Source organism: Lepidothrix coronata, unplaced genomic scaffold, assembly GCF_001604755.1.
Source record: "Lepidothrix coronata isolate B3197 unplaced genomic scaffold, Lepidothrix_coronata-1.0 Scaffold140, whole genome shotgun sequence".
In the NCBI taxonomy this organism is placed as follows: Eukaryota; Metazoa; Chordata; class Aves; order Passeriformes; family Pipridae; genus Lepidothrix; species Lepidothrix coronata.
In genome coordinates this window covers 603,874-625,026 of record NW_016690320.1, presented here as the reverse complement: position 1 = coordinate 625,026, position 21,153 = coordinate 603,874, and the positions used below count along the sequence as shown (strand labels likewise).

General features: G+C 40.7%; 1 protein-coding gene across 7 annotated transcripts in view; it reads right to left on the bottom strand.

Annotated features, from left to right (window-relative positions):
- The window catches only part of MYO1E (myosin IE), a 242,482-nt gene that overhangs the window by 47,816 nt on the left and 173,513 nt on the right, over positions 1 to 21,153 (bottom strand). For all 7 annotated transcript variants that reach the window (XM_017827513.1, XM_017827514.1, XM_017827515.1 and 4 more), the window contains one exon: positions 1,486 to 1,629. In XM_017827513.1, the coding sequence (XP_017683002.1) occupies positions 1,486 to 1,563 (78 nt within the window). In that variant the 5' untranslated portion in view covers positions 1,564 to 1,629. The remainder of the gene's footprint in view (positions 1 to 1,485; positions 1,630 to 21,153) is intronic.

The following is a 21,153-nucleotide window of genomic DNA, read 5'->3' as shown; positions in this document are numbered from 1 at the left end:
AAACAACTGAAATATTCAAGAGATGATCTTCAGTTTAGAATGAAAAGCCTTCGCAGAACTGCAAAAGGAGTCTTCCTCCCTACACGAGGGACAACTCTGATCCCTCTGTGTGACCACAAGGCCCCTTGGAAAACATACTTATTCCTGCTTTGAAAGATCACCTTCGTGTCAATCTATTTTCATAAGAAAGAAGCACAAACCCATTTCTTCAGCAGAGAATGGAAGCCTTTGTGAATGCACTGCATGGAAGATGCAGCATTCCACGAGGACAAAAGCACCCGTGTTGCTAATAGGAAGAATTCTATAGCTTGTCCCAGTACTACAGTTTGGCAAACACTGTGCAACCTCATCATGTTTCTATAAGGCCAATTTAATAATAGCGTGGTACTTCATTGACCAGAGGACCCAAACCCATGTCCACACACATTTTAGAAACCTCTGCAGTTTGGGATGGAAATGGCAACACAACTGCAACATAAATTTTCCTTTATCAGTCCTTGCTAAATTGTGCTGCTGGGTAGCTCCTGACCATCTGAACATATGAAAGAAGCCAGGAGATGCTAAGATGCTACATTTCCTTCCCTTTCTGCTAAAAAATGTTAAACTCATCAAGGAAACTATTCCCCAGATACAACTAGTAAGTATGAAAACCTGATTACAGCAAGATAAGTAACAGTATAACTTTCTAGTCTATAATCATTGACTAGTGTTTACCAAATTCATTACTGCAGCTCATGTTACACTGTGAAAGCTGAAAAGGAAACAGTGACTATTCTTATCTCAAGGAATTAGTTTCATATGAATTTTTTTTTTCAAAGGCAAACCTTGGGTGCTGAAGTCTGTTTTCCTTGTTAGGTTATATGGTCAGGTATTTCAATTTTTCACATTTTCCTTAATCACAGAAAAAAAAAATGTAGGTGAGAACACTGAAGATTTACAGATATTGAAATGTTCACCTGTTTCCATCAGCAATATTAACAGTATTCACAGATTCACAGTATTAACAATTCCAGATTAAGCTGTAAATGTGGTTATGTCATAGAAGAAATGCTATTTTGAAAGCATTAGAATTTTGGAGCTATAGAAGATAACATGATATCAAGAAATGTATATATACCTTAAACCTATTAATTCTTGCTCTGAGAAGTAGCATTACTAGAGTAGGCTTCAGGGGTCATGTGCATATATAAATATATATTTTATAGATATTTATAAAAAAACATATGAAGGTACAGGCCTATCTTCAACGTTGACAAGAACAAAATTCAAATATCAAAAAGAATACCTTAAAATAATTTCTGTGATCTTATTTTCAACCGTCAGAATTAGCTTAGTTGACAAAGCATTTTGTGTTATCTCAGGTGAACTGCCACATAAAATGTTCAGCATCTTTGAGTAATCTGCTTAAGCAGAACACATACACATCATTAGTGTCACATTGGCTCAGCAAGTCCAGGAGGCCCCACCAAAACCAGCAAAGGATACAAAAATATAATCATCCATGTAGCGTTTCTTCAGGTTCTCCACTATGGAATCCTCCGTGATTTTGGAAAGCAGGACCATATCATCCACTCCACTTTGCTTGACATTGTGGCTCTGCCAGTGGTACCTGAAGTGTCCTTTGCTGCCCTGCAGGGAAGCACAACAAGCATCACAAAGGTTACTACATTTCTCATCAGCATTCGGTAACTGAAAAAAACATTATTCAAATTCCAAATTCCCAAATATTTTTCTTTCGTTGAATCCTATTCCTTGATCCAGGCAATCCATAAAAGCATACACAAATGATGTCAACTGACTTGCCTCTGAACTGTTAAAGAACTGCAGTGCCCTCCAAAACTAGAAATTCCATGGGGTTTTGTGACTGTCTGCACACAGAATGGATTTCAGATGGCAGACTTTTTTTTAAATCCAGCGGAAAAAAAACCCCAATTATTCCAACTGAGATGCAGTTATTTGAAGCTAAGGATGCAAAAAATTACACTCCTACAGTGCAACTATTAGCAGTGAGGATAATTACCACCACCACCACAGTGAATTCTTCTCCCTTTACAGTCTTTTAAGTCAAACCTGCACACATGCTGTTACTCAGATGGAATTTGGGAGCCTGCTGCACTAAGTGTTCAGGGATGTTCTGCAAATTATGTACCACAGCCTGTCGGCTGCGTGTCTTACCAGCCCCTTTTGATCTGTTAGTCACCAGGCTTAACTGACATCTAAATAGATATTCTCTCCCCACTCACAGGGACTACTATTTCAGGAGGCTGCGGAAAACTTGTGACATTTCTTGCTGTACCACTTGAAATGAAAATCTGTTTTTTTCCAGCTGATTTGAACAGTAGTTTGGTTCTATGGATACACCCACAAACAAATTTAAATCCAGTCGACATGAAGGCTGTTAATTCAGCTGTAAATCTCCTCTCCAAACCCAAACCTGCTTTCTGGAGCCTGGCAGACAATGCTAATGGAGTTCTGATCTCTTGCCTTTTTCTATTTCAATTTTTGTTTACACAATACTGAAGTTAGTGATGCTGGAATTAGCACATCTTACACTGAGAAGCTATGGAGTGTGTTGTCAAGGAAGATGTGGCCAACAAAATGCCAATTCCGTGAACTCCCCTCATTCTTAAATACCACAATTTCTAACAATGTGATTTAGCTACACTGCTCTGGTGTACATTATATGGGATCGAGTCATATTCACTAGAATACAAGCAATTAATTATTATAATGCATTTTGCAGAATAAAAGAATGCATAATTTTACAGATTAAATACGTCAGGCTTACAGACTGGCTTCATCTCAACCTGAGATGAAAAACAAGGACATAAAAAACAAGGACCAACTAGATTTTTATCTCAAGTTAAATTAACTTGCACTAAATCCATGCCCATTCTAATACTGCAGATAGCACAGAACCTGTAAGCTTTATGTGTGTTTTCTATTAAGTTTCCAGCTACATCTCCATCACTGCTCACACCAATGAAGAACAGTTTCAAACTTGAAACAAAAGAATGCCTTCAAATATAGTTTGTAAGGAAGGTAAGCATGTCTGAAAACACACAATCTCAGCAATTTTCTTGAACATCCACAACCTTACATGAGCTTCAACACAATAATAATCTTAAACTATCTTAGTTTGTGTAAACTTTGTCAATTTTATACCTGCACAATGGAAGCAGTGATCTGGAAGCACTGAGAAAATGAAGGAGTCAATTAGTTTTTTGGAAATTGTTATAAAACACGTGATTGAAAATATTAGTTGAAGGTCTGGTTATTGGTGAAAACAGAAGTCCAACAGAGAAGCATAATTTCCTTCAGTGCACTCATCAGCTACTTGTGATACTGCACTTGGAAAAAGGAACTGGCAGGAGGGACAAAAAGGTCCAGTATCAAAATTAATATGGATAATTACATAGTTCACAAACCTATACAGAATGTGGTTTAGTACCAGATAATAGAGTAAGCTACAGAAAATGTGTAAGAAATGAGACTAGAAAAACAATCAAGCTTCCCACTGGAAGCTGGGGCATCAGACCCAGTGAGCTCAATGAGGAGAGGACAAAGGTCGCAAAGCCATGGGATATATGGAAAATGTGCACACTGTCTGCAGAACAGTAGCTTTATACAACTCAGAGACTGTTGTTGACTGTGATTAATCCACACACACGACCAGGCCAAAGGGCTCTCTCCCAAAAGCACTGTGAGTCAGCACAGAAGCAGGAGGGGCAGTGCCAGGGCAGCCCAGCTCCCCTGACAGCAGCTCTGCCCTGCTCTGATGGGCAGCAGCGATCAAATCTGAGTGCTACAGGATCACAGGCCCATGGCACACAGTGCAGACAGATTTAATAAAGAGGCAGTAGCCTAAATATCCAAGAAAGCAACAGCAGGGAAGACAGCTGAAAGTGGTGGCACCAAGTAGTTCACATTAATACTGTAACACAATCTAAATGGCAGCTTCTATCAGTAGTTTGGAATTACCCTTTTACTCTCAAAACATGGCCTAACATGCAAACATGCAGAGAATCAGCAAATCATCACCAGATTATTGTCAGACTTCTCTCTAGGATCTAGAAATTAGCTCAAGCTTTAGTAGTGCCTAACCAGCCATGGTTAGGTTTTGCTCTCACCCTCCCTCCTCCAGGAATCCAACCCCAGCAGGATGGGCAGCTGCAATGACCATCATCACCTCCTTGGTCTGGGCAACCAAACAGGGAGAGCTCTTTCTACAGGACACCACTAGCAAGTTCTTGCCCTTCCAAGCATGAGCAATGACTATAGAGTCTAACCTGAATTTATCAACTTCAGTCACTTCCAACTGGTACTATAACTGGTTTTTATATGGTTTGGGAATAAAAAATAATATCTTCCTGACACCAATCATCTGAAAAAACTCCACATTGTAGCAGTTGTAAAAGCAACTCTTCATCTTTCTCCAGGCTGCATATCTGCTGATGGTCAAGGATATATACTTAAAAACTACCATGCTTTTCAATTGTCCACATTGCAAACACTAATGATTTGCTTTTATTGCGTATTTCTTGAGAATTTAAGTTTTATTTTAAAAGGAGCTTTCTATCATCCAGATAAAAATGCAGTACTCTAATCTGGAGACAATTTACACCTAAGCCAATTACCCAGTGTCTACCCTAACATGAACCTGCTTTGCAGGGAGCACTCACACTAATTCACTCAGTTAATTGTCCCCTGCTGCCCATCACACAACACACTCTTCCCTCCACTCCTCCTCAGAGGGATCCTCCAGAGACAGGCCAGGTCTCCTGGACTCCTCAGGTCCTTCCTTCCAAAATCCCAGTTCTCAGCAGGCATTTCAGAGCCAGCAGATCAAAGGTTGGCAGGGATGTCCCACAGCCAGTGTCCCCAGAGAGGACCTTGTGACTCAAACAGAGCTCCCCTGGGGCTTGGTCAGACCTGGGCAAACAGACCTCAGGGTCCAGCCCTGGCCAAGCTGTGCAGGTCAGATGTCAGCAAACACCAACTTGGCTTCCCTCAGGTTTTCTCAGTGAAAGATGTGATCTCACTGTACAATAAATAAGCAAATAAAAGTCTTTGTGTCAGCACTAACACAATGCCTAAGCAGCTGGAAAAAGATGAGCTTGGCAGATTAGGAAAAACACACATACAAAAAAAAAAACCAGCCCCAAAACAAAAACACATCTCAACAGGCTGCTAAAAGCCACAGAAGTGGAAACACGAGTGCTGAACAACCTGGCTGCCAGGCCTCCCTCAGGCTCTTCCTGAGCTTCCAGCCCAGCGCCTGATGTTGCCCAGGGAGTGGAGGCTGGACTGGCAAAGCTGGAATTAAAGGCGTGTACCACATTGCTGTCAGCTGTTGTTATTCATTTGGTTGCTGTTTTAGGCTCAAAATCAGATCTGCTTTGCACTGACAAGAATAATATTTATGAGTCACAAGACGACCCTGTGAGCTCGGAGCCTACTGTTCCAGAGCCTTGTGCTCCAGGAGCACAGACACCATTCCCACCTGGCTGCAGATCAGGCAGCACTGCCCTCAACACCTCAGCATCCAAACAATCCCCAGTATCTTCAGCATCAAAACAAGGCTCTAAGGAACCCAAAAAACTGACTCTACTCTCACTTCATACATCTCCCTTAACACACACTTGTTAAGAGATTAAGACAATTGCTACATTAACCCCGAGAGGGGGGATGCAAAATAAATTCTATGTACTAAATACTGTCTATACTTTCTGTACTACTTTTGGTACTGGCAGTATAATATGGTTAAAGCATATAATTGTTTTGTTTGGAATAATAAATATTAATAAGACATTTATTTACAGAATTTCTTTTTGCTGTCCTCTACCTTGTGTTACCGTAGCAATTGCTGGTTTCTCATTTTTGCCTTTATTATTGTTTTTATATTTTTACATTATCCTAAGCAACACGTATTTGATGTGGCTATAAAAAGATTGAGTCATGCTGTGTCACAACGGGGTTTTCTTTTAACTGGAAAAAAAAGCAAATATTTTTGTATTTCAAGCTCTTTAAAAATAGTACATCTAAAAATAAAGCACTAAAAACAAGGGATCGGAAGAGACTGTATATTCTGCCCCTGAGAAAGAGAAATGAGGTTCTTTCTTCATCAGAACTCTGGCTACAACCTACACACCATCAATAACCACTCTCCATTTCCACGAAGGGAAGAACTGCCACTCTGAACCTCTGACAGGCTTTTTTCAGTAGCAAACATCAATCTCCCATCACAGTGCAGAAAGGATTCTCAGCCTCCACGGGGGAGTAAGAGTGCCAAATGATCACAAGCACGACCCTTTCTTTCCCTTTTTAGCAAAGGCAGTACTACTGCACAGAATCTATCTACTCACACCAGTGTTATGAATACAATACTAAATGAGACACACACATTATCTTAACTAAAGATGTCACAAACTGGAATACTGCACACCATTTACTTCTGACATCAGTGCTTCTACCAACTGAGGCCCATCACCAGTGCCACACGTATATAATTTGTATCAGTTTTTCCAGCTGACAAGAAAACAAACCCACAACTTTTCGCAGTGATATCATCCATCAAAATTAGCAAACTTTTATAATCCACTTAGAGGAATCTTTCACATGTTTCTATAAAGTGAAAGGGTCTGCTGTTCTCAGTAGAGACTATAGCAAAAATACTTACTTTGGTCCTCGAGTGGGTTAATCAAAACAGAGGAGCCACAGTGGACAAAAATGCTCTGAAATAGCTCTTGTATATCTTATGTTGGAAAAAATAGAGATATTGGCTGCAATGATGTGACCATATTTCAGAAAGGAAATTAAAGGAAGACAGCAGAAGCAGCAAGATGGACAAAGATAAAAGGCCATATATTTAAATTTAACATGAGGGAAACATTAAGGGAGGCAAAAATCAGTACTTGAAGATCTGAGGGAACAGTAAAGCAAAAATACTGAGCACCTAGTAGCAGGATAGACATCTTATACAGAGAACTAAAAATACCAAAACTGCATTAAGGAATGGAAACTACTAGAAGGTTAACATCCCAAAAAACACAGCTAGGGAAATAAAATACTGAGAAAAAGATTTCTGGAGGGAAAGGCCATCAGTTCTCACTTTTTGCTCTCATATAGGGGTGGATTCAGCCCACATGACTTGAAGAACTGACTCCAGAGCTGGTCACAGGCTGTGGGAGATCCCAGCTCTCCTGCTCTGCCCAGTTCCTGTGCAGGTGCTCCTGCCCCAGCAGGGCCCGGCCCCAGGGCAGCTCCTCACCATCACCTCCTGCACCAGCACAGCCAGGGTAGGGATGAGGAGACAAGACAGAAACCAGAGCCTGCTCACCTGAATAGCAAATGCAGGCTCGTAACACAACACAAGTTACGGGAAAGGGAAGAGGTGTGCAGGGTGTGGACACTCTCAGGAGTCAGAAATGACATTGGCATTCTTGGAAGATAAATACCAGAACATTACCAAAATAAGAGTTATTGCAGTGTTTGACTGTGAGGCTCATGTAGTGCATCAGTATTAACCTTCACTAAAAGTTTTGAATGATTTTTCTTAAAAAAGCATCGCTACCTGAGAGACTGAAATAAGGACAGGAATGAGCTCAAGAGCAGATCACGGTAACATGCCTAAGATTCTGACACAACTTACAGAGCCCGTGGGCAGACAGCAGGAAGTAGTTAATGAACTGTAAATTCAGATCTGCTTACCCCACAGCTTTTTGGGTGACTGTCTCCTGATGTTCCAAGAAATAATTTTCCTAAGGAAATGCAATACTGTTAACTCCTTAATATGGTTGATTTGCTCTTAGACTTTAACTGTCTTACTTGAATTATTGAGCTGTTCTAAGTTTGACTTGTTCCTTGTGCCATGAGCAGCAAGATTTCCTGTGACTGGTGGATTATGGACAGGCCTTTCAATAGCGACATTTAGTCAATGTACGTGTGTGCACACATCACACACCCCTCTCATTCCAACCCTTGCACTGAGCAGCATTCATGCACACCAACTCTTGATCTGTAAATTCTATAGGCAGTTTGTATGTGTACATACTTACCATGCAATTTAAGGAAATGCAAGAGAAAAACTACAACAAACAATTTCACCTTGGCTGTAGCAGTCCTTAATGTGTAATAAAGATTTTGTATCTGTCACTCTTCTCCATTAAAAACAGGTTTCAGAGGGGTTTAAGCAATCATACATGTAGTAGTGTTATGGTCTTTAAAAACGTAGTTTGAAAACTCAGTTGGTAAGTTCAGACAAAATGCCACTGCCTCTCCTACAGCATCGGACTGGAAATAATTTTCTTTGATCATCCTGAAACTAAATAAGAAACTGAAGTCAACTGGGAGCTGGCCATCTGCTCTCCAGAGGGAGGAATCTGAGAGCAGTGTGACTCAGAAGCTCTGTGCCTGGACCAGGCTCTCGCACACTGGCAGTGTTTTGGTGCTGTGGTATGTGCTCACACTGGTGCCAGCGGAAATTCTGGGAGGAAGTAAAACCAATGGCATATCACAAAAATGCCATCCCAGCCGTGTCCCGTTCTAGCTGATGGCAGTACTCACTTCCCTGCCCCACCTCCCCGCTCTTGAAACCTTGGGCTTTAGCACCAAACCATGTTCACAGGCCACAATCACCCCAGTGAATTCCTTTCTGCTCAGTCACTGCCCTCTTTGTAAGGCTGCAGCTGTTCCTTTCCCCCCTTCTACTGACCCTTTTGTTTCATGGTAAAATGCAGATATTTGTTTCCTGATCAGACTGATATTCCCAAGACATGAAACTGAGAGCTGAAGGCCAAAGTCTGTCCCCAGCAGTACACCTGGCTGACAACTCTGTGACAGAGTTGTATTGGAAAACGCCTTTTCTGTGCCACCTGAGACTCTTGGAGCCTCCAAGGACAATTCAGGGATGGCTGTTCCCATCAGCAGACTAAAGGCAGCTCAAGTTAGCTGGCAAACACAGCTTAATGGCTGGTTAGCCCAGGCTCTCTACATATGCCTCCCTGCATCACACCACTCGTTTCCAAAAAATAGAGCAGAAAAACAATTATTTTAGCCCTATCCTTAGCTGCAGATTTTGCTTCTTTTTATCTATGCAGAATGCAAAATTAAGAGCATGGCAGTATTTCTGAATTATTTAGTATTTAAGTTGGTAAGGGTTGAAGGATGAAAGGATAAATCAACACATTTTTGCAAGTATTAAAAGGTGTGGAAATCATTACAGAATTTGTAGAATTTCCAGGGATTAAAACAGCTCCTGTTAAAACACCATTTAGGGAGTACTCCATTGTAGCAGAAGAGTATCAGCTACAGCAAATACACTGTGTCTGCATCTAAATCAATCTCTAATGTCACCAGCACTTTCCAGTGACTGAAAAGATCTCATTCCCAACAACAAATGTTTATATAATCAATTCGATGTTTAATTATAAGCGGCAAGATACTATACTCTAAAAAAAATACTTAGAGCTGGTATTTTTAGTTACACTTCTCAATAAATTACTGAACAACTGCACTTTGGTGTGTGTTTGCCCTCAGCAATTGCTAATGGACTGTAAGAATACAACAGGCTGGGGAGATTATAGACCTTGTTTTAATACTGTTTTTAACCAAGAACATCAAACAAGATGTTTTTATGCTAACAGCTTCATCTAGCTGAGTAAAAGTATGTAGCAACTCCACAAAAATTGAAAGACTGATTTCTAAAATAAGCACATCCTCCTGAATTACACAGAAATTTAAAATAATTTGGAAAAACTACAGCTGAGTGACTTCTTGGTTTGTTTTTTATTTTTTTCCTTTTAGGTATAAAGACAGCCATTTTCTGAACTTATTTACAAACCAGAGGGACTATAAATCTCAGTTTTTTTAAGTGGAGAGTGTCATGTCGTCACATGCCTGTGGCAGTTCAGGCTAGAGAAAAACACTCTTTATTGCAACAGGCATGATGAAACTGCAAAAGCTGCAACACAGCAGATAACTGTGGCCAAGACTGGGTTTTCAACAGCATGTACCAAAAAGCACCTTTGTGCTGACACCACAAAACTTTATTCGTGCAATGAACTGCTCAGAGTTATAACATTTAACTGTTCTGATACCAAAAATAAGACATGCAGTCAACTGCTCATTTCTTAGCCCAGGCAACAGAGTGGTCACCGGTTTAAAGTCCACCAATTTTTGAGATATTTGCTTTGATCTTCCCAACTGGGTCCTGCCCTCCTGTATGCATAGTTTCAACTGGGATAAGTGGGGCAATCAATACAAGACAATCACTGCTCTGCGTACAGGGTGGTGTCTGTGATAAACAGCTTATTTGCCAAAGACCTGCCTGCAGAATTCCAAGATACACTGTTAGGTTTACATAGGATTTTCCCAATCAGATGGCTTCAAGAATATCTACTTTCACGTTGGATTAAAGAGCTGCATAATCTTGTTGGTCTGTGATCAGATGTAGCGCTCTGGAGACTCTCTTTCTCTGTAGGTCACTGTACTCAGGGGGGAACATCTGAACAAGGAGAGCTCCAGGTACCCAGTCCCGTGGCACTGGACAGCTGTGGCACTGGGACGTGGGATGTGCAGGGAAGGGCTTTTATTGCTCACTCAGGAGTGCTCCCTACACACCAATATCCCCATTGCACACGTGAGCTGCCAACTCCTCTCACTGGGGACAGTGGCTGGAGAAGCTTGTTTGGGGTGTCAGGAGGAACTCCACAGTGGGGGAGATTCTGATGTAAAAATTGCTTTCTATGTTTATTTTAATTTCACAGAGTGCTGAGTAAAGAGCAACAGCTCCAGGCCTCCAGGAGGACTCCTGTTTACTGCAGCAGCACTGACTCAGAGCAGCAGGGAAAGGCTCAGGGAGTGGTGCTCACTCACCTACAGCAGAGTCGGCACCTGGGTGGTAACAGGCGGGTGGCTCAACCCCAGTCCTTTTTATTACCTCTCATGTTTTGATATTCGTGCAAAAATCAGATTTTAATTCAAACACTGTGAGAGACAGGGTAATTGATATGTTGATTAAACCTTTAATTTAACTCTTTAAAAGAATCCAACCTTAATATTATTTCAGCATATGAAGATATAAACATTTCCTTGATTAATTATTACATAAATACAAACAAGAATTTCCTCGAGCATTCCACCTCAGGAATTAGTTACACATCCTTGCAATGGACCAAATATGCAAGTTCACATCAACTCCCAAAAAGCTGCTGTTAATCAAAAAACGACAGGAAGCAAAACCTTGGGAGAAGCATCAGGCCCAACAAATCTCACACCCTGGGCAGAAGACTCAAGCAGATACTAAACCAGTTTCTCAGCTGAACATTCATCTCTGTCAGGAGGCAACTTCATTCACAGCTTCATTCTTTGTCAAGGCTTTATTTGTACTTTAACCAATAATTACACTACACCAGGGCAAGCAGGTCCCATTGACTGCCCATAAGAGATACAGTCCCATAACCAGATTATCTTCCACATGCACATTATTCATAAAGTTAATATTTGCCATTTCATTACTTTTTTAAAGCAGCTTTGATTATTCAGTCCAGGGCAGCTTTGAGAAGAAACGATGTTAAAAACCAGCATGCCACACTTTGGTTGTATAGAATAACTAGGCTATTGTCATTCAATGAATATGCCAGTTTTACTTCACTCACTTTTATTACAATATCTTCCCAGTCAATAAGGAGAAGAATGCTATTCTTTGAACATATTTCTGAATAACCCAGCCTTCTTAAGATTTCATACAGTTGTCATATCTTCTTCCTGTCAGATCCCATCCTTCAAATTATTTATTCTAATTTGTATTAGAATAAATATCCTGGCTCTGTAGACTTTCATATTTTCATAATAATTCATAAGTCACCCAGCAAAATAACACTATGAATTAATATACATGTTCTCCCCTAACTAGTTCACTGAATTCTGCCAATGCAGCTGAAATCCCAAAAAGATGGAAACACAGAAATGCATTGGAAATATGAAGACTTCATTCCACTCTAGTGGAACACCATGGTTACTAACTGAAGTATGTAAGAAAAGTGTCTGGCCCAACATTTTTAATGTAACCATCAACAGCCATCAGACTGAGCCTCCATGGGTATTACCTGGACTGTACCAGTGCAGGTATATGATCCCCACACCTCCAGCATCTTTCTTTTGTTAACTATGGGCAGAAATTCACTTAACAGGTAAAGTGATAGCTCCTATTAGTCTACAAAAGACAGATTTTAGCACAGAAGCAGCTATTTCCCCTCAATTTTTTTTAGTATGTTAGACTGTTTAATGTTACTATCTAGCATTCAAATTATTACTGAAGAAAGAAAGGTAAATGAAAACTAATTTGGACATCCAGCTATCTCCATAGCTACAGGTTTCACCAGATGTGAAAACAAGCACATTATTTGCAAACTACCATTCTTCACACATTTGCTAAGAGAAGCTGATACTATCAGGACATGTATTAGATTCAGTCTCACAGATCTTGCATTGGCATAATCATGCTTTGAGCAGAGATGCCAAAGAAGCTGTATTTTACAAAACCTGCAACTCTACCACCGACTTGGAAATCTGGTCTTTTGCATAATTCTGCAATGCCCGTTGGACTTTGTAATTCAGCATCAGCATCATAAATATACATAGGTTTCAAACTATTTCTGTGAAAACCTAAGTGTTGGCTTTCAGGAAAATCTGCTGCAGACAACTGCAGATAAATGCCCTAATTTTATTTGAAAGAATCTCTGTAGTGGTGCAGTGTGATGCTGCATTTTCTTTCCCCTCTAATTTTCCATTTCTATATCTTAAACAAAATTCTAAACTTCATAACGAAAATCCAGAACAGGTGAAATTCAGGCTGAATCACAAGGTTTCAAAATTAGGGGAATTGAGAAAAACAACTTAGAGTCTTAGATACTGAACTGTGGCTGAAGACTTTGGCTTGCAGGACTTTGACATGAACACACATTAAACTTAAATGCTCATGATGCTTTCAACTTCTGGGCTCATTTGAATTCTGACCTCTGAGTCAAACCCACATAAACTGAAAAAAAAATAAAGTATAAACTAAAATCAGCTGAATTACTTTTCATCTGATTCAGACAAGACAGCTGTTCAGCAAATACTGTTTTGTTCCTTCTACCCCTGAAAAACCTGGACACGACCAGATGCTCAGACTATCAAAATCCTTTCACTTGTGGCTGCTGCAATTCATTACACTGAAGTTCGTAGAGGCAAGCTTTACCTTTTTTTACACTCCATATTACAGACAAGACTTGTGTTTCTTTAAAAATAAAATTCTGGCTCAAAAACCAACTTGCACTCAAGTATGTTTCTTCTAAGCTTATGTGTCAGCTTGCTAAACAACACACTCCTTATGACCCCGTCAGGACCACAGGAGCAGCTCAAAGTCTTTCAGCTGTGCCATAAATGCTGCCTTTGACTCCATCTTGATGAAAAGAAATACAATTTGAAGTAGTGTGCTAAAAATGTGACCCAAAGGCAATGCCTGTAGCTGTACCAGCTGTACTTTAGGCCATACCAGGGTGTCAGGAGGAGTGTTGCCCTCAGCTGTGCACCCCCACCGTGGGTCAGGCATGCAGATGGGCAGAGATATTCCCTGAACAGGTACCCACTGGAGCCCAACTTCACCTCATTTCCTATTCCTCTGCACAGGATTGTCATGAACTTTGACAAATCCTTCCAATATAGTTTCCTTCCATGCTAGTTCCTTTGCCTTCCTCACACCTGACTGAGAAACACTGAGGGACCCACAAGTTAAAGTACGAGCCAGAAGGAAAACAGAAGTGTTGGGAGCATTCCAGGGGTGATACCGAAAACCAACTGCTTAAGAAACATTGACACTTTCTACAGGCTTCCTCAGGGCTAAAGGCTCAACATGCTGTATCAGCATCTGGGTAATCCTAAACCTACAGGTACATTTTCAGGGCTTTCACTGTAGATGGCCAAAGAGCTTTATTCCTTTTTCAAGTTGTCCAAGATAATTGCTTGTTCTCCTACTCCACAGCTGCCTGGTTTTGTCCCTTTTAACTGTGAGCAATACTCATTCCTGCCTCAGCTGACCTTTGGTTTCCAAAGCAGTGAGTAAACCAGAGCTCAGGGGTCCTCGAGAATGGCTCAGAACAGGCAGCTTCCAGTCCTGACTTAGACTTGGGCAGCTCTAACAACACAATACTGAGCTCAGCAGAGTACCAGTCTTTACATAAGCACTGCTCAGATTTTGCCAAGATCATTGTGTCTAAATGTTGTTATTAACCAGAGACTAATTCAAATAAAGGAATGTGGTAAAGTCTTTTTCTAATAAATTGCTTGAGGCTCTTTGGGACCATAAACAGTGTGTAAACAAAGTTTAGCATGAATTATTCAACACCTAAAATATTGAAACTCATTGAGGCTTTCAAAACCAAAATTCTTCTAATTATGAACAACACAATTAAAGAAGAACAAAGAACCATGAAATATCCAGGTATCTGTAATAACCTGCCAGTTTTATTTACGCCTAGTTAAGCTTTGTTGAAAAGAAAATCATTCTCCCCTTGCTTCTGCAGAAAGTGTCTAGGCCACCTAAGAGTGTTTGTCTCTGCAGGACTGTTTGGAAAGAATCTGGAGGTAGCCTATCCATTTTTAAAGATAGTGTCCTTTTTATAAATTAAAAATTAAAAATTTATAAATTAAAAAGGACACAATTCACACATCGTAAGTTTTTTCCTTGTCTGCACATTTCAGATGACTTACAGAAACCTTTTATTACAGATTCCATCTAATAAGTCACACTGAAGTGAAGGACAGTTTGTTTTGTTCCTTATAGAGATGAATCTTCAAATATCCTCCAAGGTAACTTTTTGCAAACATAAACAAAAGAGTATCAACAAAACTAAGCCCAATAAGACCAAATCCAACAAGACCAGAGCAACTCCTTACACGAGCAGATTTTTCTTTGTTTTGTTTTTTTTTTTTTTTCTTTGTTTGTTTTTTTTTTTAAACAAGCAAGGTATAAAGGCTGCCAGCAACCGAACCAATCTGCAAGTCTTTGCTATGTTGCTATTGGGACTACAATTTTTAGTATTTCAAACTCACTCCATAGTTAATACAACCAGTTAACAAAAGCTATTAGAATCACCTATGTTAATTAAGGAAAACCTCAGGGTTTTTTCTTCAGATTTTTTCAAAATAAAAAAGAACTCACCAGTAGGAACTGTTATTTAGTAAAATTTGCACCTTGTTTGCAAGCAACACAAAATGCCCTCCCATACGTTCTGTTGCATTTAAATGCAGAAACATGTAACCCAAAGCCTGTGTGCACTGGAATGTTTCATCCAGTTAGGCTTTTTAATAGCAGGGTGAATAACCCAGCTTTATAGTTTCCTAATAAATTTTTATATACAATACCATAAGATCTCATTCTAACATTTCAGATGTGTATTGATTTTGCTTCAATTTAATTTAGTGAAAGACTGTTTGGTTTTAAAACATAACGTTTCCTCTCACTAGTGAAGCATTTAGAAGTAGCTGTAGACCAGGAGTTAAGCCAGGGGAAAGCACACAGCTCACAGCCACGTCCCCTCCTGGGTGACAATGCTCCTGGTGCAGCACTAGTGCTCATAAGGGGTGGGTGGGTCACTCACCCCACCGAGGTCACCTGAGGGCACATGCTATCCTGCCTGCAGGACTTACAGCATATGCTGGAAAAGGGAATAAAGGCACAAGGCATGGAATGCTTTAGCCCTTTCAGCAAATGAGGTGGGATTTGAAGCCCTAAGGTTGGTCATAGAGCAACACAGGTTTGGAGTTCACGCTCCCACTCTCAAAAATCCCGGCTGATGCCACAGAATCATAGAATATCCTGACTTGGAAGAGATCCACAAAAGTCCAACTCCCAGCCCTGCACAGGACAGCCCCAAGAGTCCCACTATGTTCCTGAGAGTGTTGTCCAAACACTTCTGGAACCCTGGCAGGCTGGTGCTGTGACCACTTTCCTGGGGAGCCTGTCCCAGTACCTGACCACCCTCTGGGTGAAGAATCTTATTCTAATATCCAACCTAAACATTCCCCTGACACAGCTTCAGGCCATTCCCTGAGGTCCTGTCCCTGGTCCCCACAGAGCAGAGATCAGTGTCTGCCCCTGCTCTTCCCCTCACAAGGAAGTTGTAACTGCAGTGAGGTCTCCCCTCAGTCTCCTCTTCACCAGGCTGAACAGACCAAGTGCCCTCAGCTGCCCCTCAAGGCCCTTCACCATCTTCGTTGTCCTCCTTTGGACACTCTCTAATAGCTCAATATCTTTCTATATTGTGGAGCCCCAAACTGCCCCGATATTGCAGGTGAGGCCACCCCAGGTCAGAGCAGAGCGGGACAATCCCCTCCCTCGCCCAGCTGGGGATGCTGTGCCTGATGCCCCCAGGACATGGTTGGCCCTCCTGACTCATATCCAACTGGCCATCAACCAGGACCCCCCCTAGGTCCCTTTCCTAGCACTGCCTTCCAGCATTTCATTCCCCAGACTGTCCATAGTTAATTACTAGATTTCAAAAAAAACCTGAGGACGTAACTGAGAAAAGCTTGTTTTCTACAGGGTTCCCTGTGAACATGCACAGTTCTATGTGTAGCAATAGTGAAAAAAATACATCACACATCAGGCATGTGATCTTCTCCCATCCCAGCCCTCTGCCTGAGCCTTCTTCTTTCTCCTACAAAACGTTATGAAAACGTTTCTCCTACAACTGTATAAAAAACTATGTGGTGCAGCTAAGCATGTCTCATCGAGTTAATGAAAGCATCTCTTAAAATCTGTGCATTAAAGAATCAAACCATTAGATATGCAGATGTGCTTCTGCATACTCCTTGTGCAATGTCTGACAGCCAAAATCATTTTGTTTCCAGTGAAACACAGAAAGAAAGAGCCTGCAGCTATCTTGCTTTGCAGTTTGCTCCTGTCAAATCCCAGTGTTTAGTAAGGGTTGATTTACATAGCTCTTGCATGGGAGAGCATCAGGTAATGCTCAAATTCTAAAGAGAGAAGAGTAGTGATTTAGTCATGGATGAGTCAGTAATTGCCCACCGGTTCAGCAGAAGGGCTATCAAAAGGGATAACACCTTGCAAATTAGATGTCAGAGAGATTTTCGCTATTTGTAGGGAATAAAGGTGCCATGGAACATTTTTCAAGTAAGGGTTGAGTCCAGTTCTAAAGCAGCTGTAGTATTGCTTCTAGGTAGTGTTGACAGCAGGTTCAAAAAATGCTCTGCATTTTTAACCATCCAGTAACAGTCAGTATCACAGAAAGGCTTTCTTGTGTCTTCTAAAACACACTTGTGGTCTCTGGTATACAGGCAATTTTTAACACCAGCTATTCCATGGATTTTTACCAGGGATCTATCCTCAGTGGTGTTTTGCCAATTTAGGGCTAATGCACCAATTGTGTATATGTTTTACTGCACTTCTAAAAATTCTCCAACACTCCACAGCAGTAACTGTTAGGACTCCAAGGAAGATAAAAAATAAGTTTTAATCTAAAGTCATGTCACATACAGGCATTTAAACAATAACATGACTTATTCACATAACTAGGTTCATGAATTACAAATGTACAAATAACATCTGTACATCCACTTTGATCTCCATGACCTTATTGCAAAGTACAAAATAGAACTTCTCTGCCTTTGTACAATGTGTTTCATTGCAGGTTTCCCTTCAGTGTGTAATGCCATGGAAATCTGCACTTTAAAAAGGACCAGAAAAATGATCCAGTGTACACACACTGTTGCCTGAGCAAGGTTAAGCCTGTTTAGAACTACTACTAAAAGCATAACTTAGACATCACATTACACGCTATTTAACATTTAAGAGACTAAGTCCCAGAATCACCCTGGAAGCCTGTAACAAACTGCAGCATGCTCTTTGGGATTTGCAGCTGAAGACAGAAGACCTCTGTGAAGGCTTACTGAAAGGTAAAGATGTAGAAGGACAGGAAGACAACGGCAGAAGATGAGAGGTAAGACCAGGGTCAGGCCTATTATTTCAGAGTCACATGGCTGATAGGCAGGAAGGAGGACAAGCACAGGTTTCCTATACAAGGTTAGACTCAGAGAAGGTGTTAGGCTGAACCAATTCCATCAGCAATATTGAAGGCTTATAAAACAGCCAGAAAGTGTACTACCGAGGTAGAGCAGAACTTCACATTGCAAACAGAAGCAGCTTGCCTGGATCGGACAAAGCTCCCACCATCTTGCCAGCCCAGATCATTCCACCATTCCTGCTTAGATACATTTCCCTTGTTCTTGTTCCTGTTTGAGAAAGTAGGATCTGTCACTCAGCCTACTGTGGACCATGTCATACTTCCATCACAGGGGGTACAATGTAGTTTGCACATATCATCTGTCAAAACCAGCAGAGGATTCCAGCCCCCTCACACACTGTAGATAATTTAGGCTCCACAACAGAGTCCGTGGCAGGTGTTAGGAACATGACCCTTAGATATATACCCCAGTATGTCCTTATTAAAATAGCACAAGAACAAAACATCATCCACGGTGATCACAAAGGCTCTGCACAGCTTTGGTACTTCAGTGAGGTTCTCAACAGTCACACTAGAGACTGGAAGACAGGAATAGGAATAAAGGAGAAAACTGTATGTCTTATTACAGCTACAGTAGCAAATGGATGGAATAAAAAAAAGTACTCCTCCCACCTGACAATTCTAATACTTGCAATGTCCTGACCTGTCCTGACTTAAAACACCACCTTTCAAAAAAACTAGGTAGTTAGTTCTTGAATATATTCCCAAGTCTTCAAAAATACCAAGTGACTAGGCATCTCACTGAGGTATCATGCAAAAAAAAAAAAAAAAAAATTAAGTGGGTTCATTTAAATGAGGTAGATTTCTACTCCCCTCAAGAGTTTCAATTGGTCAAGTATAATTGCAAAACAAGCCCTAAAAGGACACAATTAGCTACAGAATGTAGCTTCATTGTTCACTGTATCCTGTTACCAGCTTGAACATAATTTTAGCTACTAAATTGGTGCTTCTTTGTTTTGGCAATCAGATAATATTAACTTCCCCTTTGTTTTTTCTTTTCCTGTTTGTACACCTGCAGTCTCAATGAGCAAACAGCAACAGGATTAGTATTTTATAGTTAATCTACTACTCCACACCTGTAAAGAGCAGAATGACAAAGTACTTGCAGAGCCCTGAGGAAAAAAACCAACAAACAAAACCCAACAAATAAATTAAAAAAGCGCCACAGCAATCCTGACTTCTAACTCTAAGATCTGATTGTAAAATAATCAGATACAGCTAAAATAACATCAGGTAAAATAATCTGAAATAAAAATGGATAGTCTTCCAATAACACACTGCCTGCTTCAGCTGCAAAACTCGTGAGCATAGCTGCCTCCCAACAGGCAGTTAACATCACAGTCACTGACTCGCCACCTACACATTTTAAGTGCAGACTAGGAAGAACTCCCCAGAGCCTTAAGTGCTTCTAGAACAGTAGAAAGTTACTACTCGTATTTGTGATTGAAGCCTCTTTCCCCGTACTAAGTTATGAGCTATTTAACCATTCTCGAGTATCAGAGGCCCAGTACAAACCCCAGTGGGTGGGTTACGATCAAACTGCCGGGAGCGATTCCGTTTGCTTTGTCCCTCCCAGTCCCAGGCTGGACTCCAGCCACACTCAGCCACAAAGAAAACCCCCCCATACAGTGGCAGGGTAAGCCTGCTGAGTGCTTAATTGTAAATGTATTCTGGTCTGAGAACAGCCCCATGTATGGGACAAGTCAAGTGAAAAAGTTACCTAATGGCCTCGGGTGCAAGAACGCCTCAGCCTGCTGTATCATTAGGAAATTATCTGAACAAAAGAAAACCTGATTTCAGTAGGTGAACACTCTCGAGGTGTGTCACACTAAACAGCTCCTCATGACTAATTCATTAATTGTGGTAACGACATGCTTCTCCACAGCATTCAAACTACTACCTTCAGAAAACCCTCAGTGACGGCAAAAGGTTTATGAAGTACCTGCCTATACATCAAGGGTACAGGTTGTACTGCCAGCACAGCCCAAATATACTTGCTTCAGCACTTGTCATCTTTCACACCACTAACACTGTTTTCAGAATAAACAGCTCTCAAATTCCTTTCCCAAAAGAAACACTCAGGACTAGAAAAAAAAAGCTAAGTCTATAAATTTATCCTATGGCACTGAAACGGGGATTTAAAGTTGTGCATTGTGTTCTGCTCTTCTGGGTGGATTTCAGACATTCCTTTCTTATCCAGAACTGGAAGTTTTTAGTTCTGTCAAGACTGTATCCACAATAGCTTAATTTTAGGCAGTCTGACATGCAGCTGCATTTATTTAGTCTAAGTACACATTGCAATACTTAAAACGAAAATGTCAGGCTTAGGACTTCTAAACTAAAGATCAAAATCTGCCATCATTAGTTTATCTTTTTACTGGCGAGTTGCACGGAATCAGGTAAGGCAGCTATTCCAGCAGGAAGTAGGGACTACATTTCTAGTGATTACAATGCTTTTCTGAAATACATTGTATTTATTACTGTATACATTAGCTTTATTAGTGACCATTTAACAAAACAGATTTAAGGCTTATGGTTCCCTCCTCACCCCAAATCTGTACTGAAGTACAGAAGACACAAACCCTTACAAGTACAGGTCTCAGGAAAAAAATCAAGGAGCAAGTCAGGAGGTGCAACTGAGTTGATGTTCTAAATATTCTTTCCTTTTCCACTAAAGACTGAGTGTTCATTTCACTACATGTACTTAGCAACCTCCACTAATTCCAACTCTTTTTATCATTTAAAATACACCACTACTAATGTGTAGACCAATGGAAGCTCCACCTGAGAACAAGGATTTGTAACTGTAAAGACAGGCTTTTAGTATTGTGAAGATTCAGTCCCACCTATCTTAATGCACCCTTTTGGTGCCACTGAACTGCTCAGCATCCCTGTCACTCCATGCAGAAAACTGCACAGCTGCAAAGAAAACAGACCCAGTGTGACTCTGCCATGATTAAGCCATGGCTGGAGGTAGGTCAGATTGTCCAGAAACACTGTATTACCCCTCTCCTTTAGTGAAGGTTGTTCATTTTGTCTAGAACAATACCAAATATGGGAATAAGTA